Here is an 11,831-nt window from a genome sequence, read left to right as displayed (position 1 = left end):
TGACACGCACGTCACACATGGCAAATTAAAAAGATGTACTTACTTACCTATTAAAATTTATTTATGCAAAAACTCAGTTTAAAAATGTAATGAGGTTTGAAATCGATCTCAAAACAATAAAAAATAATAATTTCATCCCACTTCATCGAGGAAATTACTAAATGCAAAAAAAAACAAAATGGCGCGCACATATGAGTATCAAAGGTATCAAATTAAAAGGAAGTACCTATTAAAGTTAATTTATTTGAAAACTCAGTTTAAAAATGAAACGACGTTAAAAATCTGTGTAAAAACAATAATAAAAAATACTTAATTAATTGAATAATTATTTTAAGCAGTATTTTATTTGTTTAATATGTATTTGTTTAAAAAGTCTTATCAAGATTGTCACAAATGGAGTATTGCACACGATTTTCTAAATTCAAATCACTTTGCCGCTCTAGAGGATAAAAACGGCTTTTGCGCTCAGATACCAAAGGGTAAAACTACTCTTTCCGAGATGGTGGGATGAAAAATAATTTTGCTAAGGTACAAACTGTTGAACTTTAATTTAAAGCTCGTCATACATTTTGAAAAGATTATTTATTGTTTGGGATGTAATATACCTATTATTATATTATAGCACAGGGTAAAATGTATGACGAGCGATACATTATAGTATATACCTATTATATCCCATAGTGAAAAGCCGGCTTTAGGTTATGGGTTATTAAAATTAAAAATAATTTAATTAACCCTAAGATTGAGTTCAAATTGAATGAAATAGGAATTTTAAGACTCTCTCTGCTCTAAGAGGTGGCTCCTAAGAATGATTTTGTCGATTCTCGCACTAATCAGTCTGCCTAGTCTTTTCCCAAATATGTTGGAATTGGCTTCCAGTTTAACAGGATGCAACTAAGTACCAGTGTTTTACATGGAGCGAGCGATCTGGCCTCCTCAACCCAACCTTAAACCTGCCTTCTCAAAAAACCTTTGCAAAAAACAAAACTACGGGGTAACTGCGTATTTTTACCCAAGCCTTTAGCGAAGTAAAAAAAAACTCTCTCATGTGGGTAACCAAGAGATATAGATAGGTAGATAGGTAACTTACTGATTTTGTACACACGTATATCTACCTAAGTTCATGAAGCTTCAATATGAAGATGTAGGTATTACTCAACTTGTATTAAATTGAGTTTTCGAGAACAATACATTGTGGTGCGAGGCTATAGGGGTTGCTTCAAATGCTTATGGGGATGGGGAGGCGGGGCGACCGCGCCCCTTTTAGCTCTATCTTATTCGCTATCCCACTCACGCCAACATTATTGATTTTGGCCTGACTTCCGGCATTGTGCACAATTTGATGGCCCAGAGATACGATACAAAAAGAAACTTATTGGTTTCACAACAAAACCTTTATCTATACAAGCCGGAATTACTTAAATACTTACCTACTTACAATAATATAAAAAAGAATCTTTTTAGGTAAATATAGATTTAGTTTATTTTAAAATAACGTACCTACAGTTTATTTGTTTAATAAAATCATAGCATCATAACTATTAAGTAGGTAATCTGTGGTAAGTAGCACTTTCACATTAAAAAACAAGTAGATATAGGTATACAGAAAAGTAAGAATTTTTCATCCAGATTTTTTACATTCTAAAAAACTTAGATAAGTGCCGCTGCAGATAGAAATCATTTTTATTTTGAACCCATCTAGACTTGAGTAAGTATCTACCTAATAACTATTGAGTTTCTATCGACGCGGCGACGTGAGTTGCGATTTGTAATTGCGTAATATCAGCAAAAAACCTTTGATGTGTTTCAATATAGGTAGGTACGTACGTACCTTAGGTAACTCTATTTATCATTATATTTTTCTACCAAACTGTGTCATAGGCAACTTTTTATTCGGGTTTGGGAAGTAGTTTCCTCGGGACGTCGGTAAAACCGTGAGCAGTAATTGATGGGAATATACGTCTACTTCTTGGGTGGAAAAAGTACCTATTTGCTCCTTCTCGCTACAAATCCCTACTAATATTATAAATGCGAAAGCAACTCTGTCTGTCTGTTACGCTTTCACGTCTTAACCACTGAGCTGATTTTAATTAAATTTGGCACAGAGATAGAGTTGACCTTGGGAAAGAACATAGGGTAGTTTTTATCCCGAACTTTTGAAGAATTCTCTTGGCAACGCGATATAACCGAACTCTACGCGGGCGAAGACGCGGGCGGAAGCTAGTATTTCAATACAACATCCACCTTCGGCTTATGCAACCACAATTCACTATGTTCAAAAACTGTTTGAAATTATTTTTATCATAAGAAAAGGTTCAATTAATTGATAGGTTTTGTTCGTATTTATAGGGTGACTGTAGCGGTGGCTGGTATGTTACGATAAGGCGCGCGTTCCCAGCCCACCACGGCCCGGCCCGGCGACACCCATTTACATTTTAATTGAACCTCGAGGGTAACTGCACCGGATAAATTCCAAATGGATTAATTGTGTTTCACGATGTTTTCATCCTACGCCCAACCCGTGACGTTAATAGTAATTTTAATGCGATAAAACATTGAGGAACATTATACACTACATTCGATAACAATAGAATAAGAAACGACTAGTAAAAATCCCGCTTTATTCCACTATGCTACCTAGTGCTACCTACACTTTGATTTTTTGCTATAAAAATTATAAGTAAGTAGATAACAAGGGAATCAATAAAGTAGGTACTTCCCATTGACCTAGGAATACCTATTAGCTAAGAAATCTGGGCTTGTAGTATTGGTTGGTATTTATTTAGCACGAGTGCCTTATATGAATATTGGTAGTAGGAAGATAGAAATACCTGTTGTGTTCAGAAACTTAGGCAGGTGCACTTTATGTATTAAACTAAGCGCGTCCTGGGTCCTATACATGAGTACCTTAGTCCTTAATTAATAAGTAGGTACCTACCTACGCGGGATTGCGGAAGACAGTGCCAAAACAGTATTTTTTTTTGTGACTTTCATTAGAAAAACGTTTAATACACTTTTTCATAGGAGCAATACGGCCGACCCCTGCTGAAACAGAAGTGTTTATACCCAAAGCTATCCATGCATCCGGTGCAGGCGACAGGCTGTCTGCCATTTCTGCTGATAAAAAAATATCTATCGAGCTACTAATGTCATCCAAATCACTAATCACCGCCTCTGAAAGATCGATGTTGCAAAAGATACTCTAACGACAGGCCCGAAGAACTTTCGGAATGCAGGAAAAGATTGTTCCATCTATAATTTATGGAGTTTGTAGTAAGGACAGACGGTAGCGTTTCATATGACACACATAATTAATTACTTAAGTCCCTTCAACGGACTTTTTTTTTTACTGTGAGCTATGTTGTCGTTCCGTTTTGCATTTTTTTTCACTTTATTGTGTTAGTAATGTTTTACCAAACACAATTTTCGTCTTGATTTTTTTCTAACATTTTTATTATTAGGAACAGGCTAGGCAAACACACAGATGCACATGCGCGTGGAGTCAAAGCGATTTGATGAAAAATGTCAATACTAATATTAAAAAGAGGAAAACTTTGTTTGTTTGTTTGTTTGGTTGTAGGTAATGGATGAACTTGAAAACTACTGGACCGATTTTAAATATTCTTTCACCACTAGAAAGCTATATTATCTGCGAGTAACATAGGCTATATTTTATCCCGGAACGGGTAGTAGCTCCCACGGGACGCGGGTGAAACCGCGGGAAAACGGCTAGTGTGTAAATATACCTACAGGTACCTAAGTATGTGTTTCGAACCTCAGACTTCTTATTATACAATGCTTCAGACCTACAACAAAGGATTTCTTATATTATCTAAATATGATAGTTTTTTTCTACGTTGCTCACCAAGTATAGGTACTTACCTAATGGAGTTACAGGCCTTGGAAAACGCGGTTTTCCCAATATTTTTCTTAGATACTGAAAGTTTCTTAGACCCCCTTAGGATCTTCAACTTCCTCACAAAACATCCTTATTCTCAATTTTTACGCTTTTTAACTGATTTCTAAAAAAGATGACGTTCCCACGAAAATGCCTGGACAAATTTGATTTGTTTTTATTTAAAAGAGTAGGTATATCGCTCGCAGTTGGTCCTTTTATCAGCAGGTCAGGATCTAAATGATGAAAACCCCTGGGAAATCGAGGCCAACTCTTGGAAATTTGATATTCGAGTGTATATCCGCCGAGTCTATTTGACCGTGAAAGTTTCGACCTAACCTATAGATAGGGACGACCGAAAATCAAGGGAACTCGACATCGGATAGGTCTATAACCACTATCAAGTATTTGTACTCGTTTAATTTGTATTAACGAGATCTTTACACCGAAATATATAAGCTGTTGATTTGCATCCGTGCAATATTCAAGGACGTAAATTGGTACGTTTTTTTTTTTTTCGGAAATCTCTCATTGTCGCCTACCCGTATTTCAACTCGGCGCGTGTATTACTGGCCTTAAAACCGTGCTCCGGCCTCACACAAACGCAAAGATCACTCATAAACATTCATGAAATTGAGTTACTACTGAAATACTATGACATTACAATGACAAAAAAAGCAACGCATATTAACTATTTCCCGTCTACTGTAATTCCAATCGATTATTTACGTTTTTTATGTCAACCTCCTGAAATATTGCACAAATGCAAATCAATACCTTGTATTATAACTAGTATCAGGCCACAATGTTGGGCTCCCGGCGTATGCGACACAGGAACTTTCCGAAACACCCATGTCCGAAGCTGAGGGCGCCGTGACTTTTCTCCAGCCATTCCTTCATTACGGGCCTAACCGTCACGATAGCGACGTGCCCTGCCGTGATTCGCGCAAGCATTTGCTCCCATTCCGCCATTAGGTCTAGGTGGAGCTCTGCCCTAGGCGCCTCAACTTGTCGTGTGCTGAACGCGTTGGTGATTTCCAGTGACATTGCCAAGACCACCTCGCATGATCGCATTGACTGTTAAACGTCAAATATAATAACACAATAATAGACATGTACTGAACAAGGCGGTCGGCGATGATTCGCTCGAAGATCTTGCCCACCTCTTCCAGTAACACAATGGGCCTATAGGCAGATGGTGAATTTGCGGGGCGTCTCTCCTTATTGAGCAGGATCAGCTTTTCGGTCTTCGGAATATCGTCCGAAATTGACTCTGCTCCAGAACATGCGCTCAGGAGTCCTGCTAGTCGGGACCCGGGAGTCTCAATAGCCAGAGCCCATGCTCGGCTTAGAATGCCATCGGGCTATGGAGCGGTGTTTTTAATGCGAGTGACCGCCACACTAAGGTCTACTCGAGTCACTTCGGGCACGTCGTCGTCGTTGAACTCGGCGTTAGGCACGCTCCGAGTCGGAACCATGGCAGGTGGAGCATGCTCCGGCCTCAGGGGGAAAAGAGCGCTGACTACATCTTCTAAAAGTTGAGGCTGCATACTCTGGGACAGTGGGGGAGCCCACTGGCGCAGCTTGCCCCTAACCATCCGATAGGGGCGACCCTACGGATCGCGGTTAAGGGTCGCCAGCAGTTCCCTTTGAGCCTCTGCTTTAGCCTTCATGATGGCCAGCTGAGGAGCACTCTTTGCCTCCCTGTAGGCCTCGTAAAGTTCTGCCTCTTCCCTTAATCATTTTCCAACCTACATAAACGATGATACAAAAATAGGTAACTACCTTAATGTTAATTTAATCTTCTTCTTAATCGGACACTCTTGGCAGAGTGGTCGTGATCATGGATTGTCTCTGGCGGCTGCCCTTGCGATTTCTCTCCACTTCTCCCTGCTGGTGGCGTTCCGTGCGCACTCCACAATTGAGCTTGATGTTACAGTTTTTATGAGGTCTGTCCATCTGGTTGGCGATCGTCCACGAGAACGCTGTCCTTCTATTCTCCCTTGCACAACTAATCGTTCCATTGAGTCTTCATTGCGGATGATATGGCCAAACATTTTAAGTGTTCTTAGTTGCACAATCGAAGAAAGTCTTTGTTTGATGTGAAGCTCTTTTAATATGGATACATTAGTGCGGTGTTCAGTCCAGCTTATTCTCAGTAGCCGCCTCCAGCACCACATCTCCAACGCATCTATTCTGCTGCGATCTTTTTGACGAATAGTCCACGTTTCAGCTCCATATAGAAAGATAGGAAAGACTAAGCACCGCATCAGTCGGACCTTGGTATTTTTAGTTATGCGCCTGTCTCTCCAGATCTTCTTGAGCTTTTCCACAGCTGAACGCGTCACAGCACATCGCCTTCGTATCTCTTCCTCACAACTTCCGGTGTTGTTGATGGTAGAGCCTAAGTAAATGTAGCTCTGGACAACTGCACAGTTACCAATGGTTACCAATGTTAATTTAATACAACTCACTTTAACTTATAGTAGGTGGCATGCGACCACGACTATTTATATCGCAGCGCCATCTATGTGTTACTTATAATGAACGTTTTATAATGGAGATAGGTACGAGTTTGACGTGACCTATGAGCGAGAGGTTGTATTGTACTCAGTGACAACAACGCCATCTAGAGGTCATTTATTGTATTGTAAACCGTAGTGCTGGTGGTGCTAAATGTGCTGAAGTCTCGCTGAAGCAAAATCTAGATTCTTAATGCTCGTGGCAATAGAGAAATTACACTATATAACTTATCAAAGTATAGAGCATGTACTGTAAGTATAGATCATGTACTGTAAAGAGCATGTACTGTAAGTATAGAGCATGCCAGTGCGCCTAATAATAGCTACAGTTTACTTCAAAAGCAGCACATAGGTACCAAATGTACTCTGTGTTAGGTACCCAACAATGAATAAGTTGAATAAAATAAAACAAATATAATAATTTGGACAAATTGTATTAAAATTGATAAAATATTATATGCATTTTTATACATTAGTTGTAATTATAATTACCTACAGATACATTATTATTAATTATTATAAAAAGTACAAATAGAAGAATCATCGTGCATCATATACAACAACCTATCAGTCATACTTAAGATTAAAACAACTATAACAGCCAGTTTCTTCATCAAAAGTTAAAACCAAAGTAAAAGTCAAAGTAATGTCTAAAGTAAAAGTAACGGTCAAATTCAATTTTTCTATTAGTTTTGCTGTCACTTTAGCCTTGAAAAAACGTATTTGACCGTTACTTTTACTTTAGACATTACTTTAACTTTTGATGAAGAAACTGGCCGTTAGTGTCATGTAAGTTTAACAAATTTAACATTCACAAATAATTTAAAACAAAAAATATTACTTTCGTATCGTAACAACGGTTTCATTTCCTTTATGTAAATGAAAAAAAATATAGAGTGGTACCTAGCTAACTACGATCCTCTTTTTTTCCTCCCAATTCTTTGGCTATTTTGCATAGACAAGATAATTGCCTACCTCATACTGTTTATGGTATCGGATGTCGCCAAAGAATTGTACAAATTATATCTTTACATAGTTGATTAAACACATGGAGTACGGATAATCTCCACATTAGTAACTTAGCTTTTTTATTAGCTATCTCTATTGAAAGATCACAGATTTAGAAAAATATTCAAAGCATCGTTTAACCCTTCAAAAATGTAAAAAATTAAGAGAAAAAGAAGATGTTCCAGTTTTCTTAAACGTAAAATACATATTAAATTATACATTAAAGAATTAATAAGTTCAAAATTACAAAATACCTTACAGCAGAATTTTCTTTGGTCTATACAACGCTTATGTATATAGTCATAGACATTCTATTATCTTACTTTTAGGTACAAAATATATTATGACTTTTGCTAAGGTGAACGCTTCCACTAGTTCCACTGGTAGTGGGAAATTCAAATAGTTTTTTTTTTAATGTTTTACCTAAGTTAACATCCGATGTGCGGCATGATCTTATCAACCACGGTAATATACGTCAAGGTAATCTTTGATGTGTTTGTTTTACTCCGAAAGTAATTAAAATTTAAATGTAACTATAACACATCGGAGTTTCCCACCACCAGTCAAAGCATTCATCTTAAAAAGGCGTTCAAATGTTATATGGCCAAAGACCTAGAAAAAAAGTAATAATTTCTATCAAATACAAGAAAAATAGAGTTTATGAAATGTAGAAGAGGAATAATTCGCAAATTATTTGACAAAAACCATATATGTAATAATATGTATAATATGTAATATCTACTGTGTTAGGGGACACTTCTAAGCAGATACTTGTTCATACTTCTTAAGTTATAAATATAAACCATATAATAGCCAAAACATGGAAATGTCGTTAGTCTATCATTAAAATATTTATAGGTACGCACAGACAACAGTAGCACAAAATATACAATACATTGTATTATTAAAACTATAAGTAGGTACGTAGTACGTGCATCTTTTTTAACATAAAACACATTATTGTAACAAAATCTTCGGCTTCGCTTTCGTAACGGTCGAAAATATGTATACCTAAATGCTTTTCTGTTAGTAAACAATCATCCATTTCAATCAATACGTATTTAATTGCTAAGTTATTCTGAATGACCGTACCGACCAAATTGGTAAACAAAAAGGAATATCAAAATCGTGACGAGTCTACTGCAGATATTCCAAAAATAAAATGTCGTCATCAGCTCACGTTTATACACCCCACACCACTGTTTAGTCATTCTAAGTAGGAGCCAGTATTTAAGAAATACTGCACAGCTAAACAGATAATTACCTATGGATTCGCCAAGTTATTTAGGATATAGCGTGCGGAATGGACAAACAAACGCAAATACAATAGTCATATTTAAAATATTTTGGAGAATTGTATCACTCAGTTATTACAACTCCCTAGCAGTTGGACGATTGCACAAGTACTTGTAAGCCCTCATTTGCTTTGTACAAATGTATAGTTTGTTGCAGACAATATTTTTATGATAGTTAAATTGTGTAATATTTACAATCCCCACTATTATAAGCTAAATTTTCCTTAAGTCTGTATATATTTGCTGCGAGAAATAAATTTTAACCTGGAGCCTTAAGTTTCTCTATATCCTTTACTGCCTTGTTGTAATCTTCTCTAACTTTCTTGCATTCAATTTGTAGATCTTCAAATTGACTCTGAAACATAATAGATAGAAAATGATGTTATTTTGCATTATAATGTAACATATGAACTGTACTACATAAAAAGTGTACATAAAAGGACTGTTTTTTACTCAAATATATTGAAAATCCATTTGTAGTTATAATTAGCTCATTAAAATTTATTAATCTTATCAAAACAATGAAATTTAACAAGCATGATAAGATTAGACTTTTAAAATAGTAACAGTTTAGGATATTTAATCTGGGTGTTTTATTTTACGTAATCGAACCTGTAACTATATTATTATTATGTACCAATATTAAAAAACTCTTCAGAGTTTGTTTGATTGAACACACAAATCTGAACAACACTTTTCTTTTCTATCAACATTTGTGTTTGACAACCGTTTATTACTGGGTGCACAGAAATACCCTTATGCCCATTTTCACCAACAATCTCTTAATCTAAGTGCCACTTAGAATAAGGGCTCTCCCAATTTTGACATAAATGACTATGGATAAGGGATACCTAAACTTTGGTGAAAACGAAATTCTTATTAAGTGTTCCGTAAATGCTCTTAGGGGATCCCTTAATTTAAGTATTTGTTGGTGAAAATGGGCATTAGAACACAGGTGGAATAGCTGTTTCTTCTTTTCAGGCTTCCTAAGCTCAGCTGTGCAGATTCAACAAGGTTTATATGCTACAATGCAAATGGGTTTGAAATTGTTGGGTCAAGCTAATTTATTAATTAAAAGTAAAGGATAACCTTTATAAATAATGCCATGATATGGTTGATGTAATAAAAAAAAAACAGCTTGTTATATTACTAATATACATACAATATTATAAATAAATTGTTCCTCATTTATCACATTTTTTGTAACAAGATGGTGGACTTTATATGTAGCAAAGCATGTTTACCGCGAGCCACTAGCACTTTATAGTGAGATATCCAGTTAGCCCTGAAACCTGCTCCTCTAAATGTTGTTATTTCAGATAGGTGGTTGTTTCATGTAAAACTGGTACCCAGAAGCTAACCCCAACATACTGAGGGAAAAAAACACAAGCAGATGATGGATATATTATATATTTTACCTGACATATGGCAGTTTGCTGTTTCATGGCCACACAACTGTCCATGACATCTTTGTACCTCTCCTTCTCAGCATCGTGAGCTTTCTGCGTCTCTGTCAGCAGCTTGTCAATGCGGTTTTTGTACTCCGTAACAACTGTAACATGTATATGATACAATCTTAGTTTGTAGACTTAATGTCCTCAATATAATATTTCCATGATTTTACAAACGTCAAGATAGGCAACACAGTAACAGAGTGGCACTCATTCTATCTTCACTGAAGAAAAAAATTGTTTGTCAAACAAACTTGTTTTGATGAAATTTGGCATTGTGATGTATACTTTCATCTATACTAATATAATAAAGAGGAAACAATTTACTCAGAAACTATTTTCAGTGGGTTATCTTAGGGGTTCATTGGAACCGATTTGAAAAATTCACTGGTGGAAAGCTACATTATCCCTGAGTAACACCGGTACCGGTATTTTTAGGGCTGTAAAAGGTCAAAACACTTGGTGTTTTCCAAAATTATTTATAATTTTACCATTTAGTTGATACTTGATGGATGTCAGTTCGGATAAGCAGCGCTCACCAGACCATTGAGCACTGTCGTAGTTTTGTTGCAAGTGATTCAAGTAAAAATATATCCCCGCAAATATAAATAATATAACAAAAAATATAGTTACTTTCTCTTTGAGTTTTAACATGGGAATATTTAATAGCATTTTTTTTAATTGAAAGTTGAAGTGTACAAATTAGAGAACACTTAAATTAAGTAATAACCATGATTTAATGTTCTACAAGAGAAACAAAACTATAGAATTCAATTCACAAATATGACATGAGCCCGCGCACTCGACATCAGACAGACGGACACTCCATCCAACTATAGTTATAATTATGTCAATGCATGCATCCAACACACGTCGAAGTCACTTTTAAGTTTGACAACGTCAAAAGTTAAACTGACATTGTGACATATCTACCGCATGGGTTACAATTTCATTAAAATCCATTACCAATTTACCATTACATAAAAACTAATAACAAGTTGCAAATTAGATAGAGTCGATCTTAATATTACTTCAATTAAGCAGTTTACGGTAATAATAAGCAATTCCCTATACTACCCTATGTTCTCCTTTATTTCCTTCCCCCATTTACTTCCTGCCATTCTAGCGCTATGTACTCCCAATGACTCCCACATGTTTATTTGTATTTTCAGCCATATAAAATGGATGTGCCCACTATATTAAGCGCAAAATCTTATGTAGAAGGAATCATTGTTAATGTAGAAGGGCGCGAGAAACGTTGTAGACTGCTGTATATTATTTTATCCTAGGTCGATATTTTTTATTTTCTCAAGTAGTTAAAAGTAGCAATGCCAATTTAATCAAACTAATAACGTCAAACCGGTGACTATTTTTTGAGCTGATCCATTAAAAAAAATGATTACATTAATGTTAAACCACCATTACAATATACAAAAAGTTTTTTTTTTTTGTCCCATTTTTTTGGGAAATTTTAAATGCCTGCAGCCCACGAAGTGCCCATTACATATTATATACTATATAGCTTTAGCCAGCGGCTTCGCCCGCGTGGTGTGTTGATAATAAGTAGCCTATGTGTTAATCCAGGGTATCACCTATCTACATACCAAATTTCAATCAAATCGGTCCAGCTGTTTTTGCTTGATTGAATAACAAATATACA

The 11,831-nt window shown here is 36.0% G+C and overlaps 1 protein-coding gene across 1 annotated transcript; it reads right to left on the bottom strand.

The window, feature by feature from the left end:
• Positions 1–6,835: 6,835 nt before the first annotated feature.
• Positions 6,836–11,002, bottom strand: LOC124645327. The gene is made up of 3 exons (XM_047185127.1): positions 10,663–11,002; positions 10,139–10,272; positions 6,836–9,075 (listed from the first exon to the last, which is right to left on the bottom strand). The coding sequence occupies exons 1-3, from the start codon at positions 10,841–10,843 to the stop codon at positions 8,980–8,982; spliced, it is 411 nt and encodes a 136-aa protein (XP_047041083.1). The 5' UTR covers positions 10,844–11,002; the 3' UTR covers positions 6,836–8,979.
• Between the last annotated feature and the right edge of the window lie 829 nt (positions 11,003–11,831).

Source organism: Helicoverpa zea, chromosome 31, assembly GCF_022581195.2.
Source record: "Helicoverpa zea isolate HzStark_Cry1AcR chromosome 31, ilHelZeax1.1, whole genome shotgun sequence".
In the NCBI taxonomy this organism is placed as follows: Eukaryota; Metazoa; Arthropoda; class Insecta; order Lepidoptera; family Noctuidae; genus Helicoverpa; species Helicoverpa zea.
This window is presented reverse-complemented; position numbering and strand designations above follow the sequence as displayed.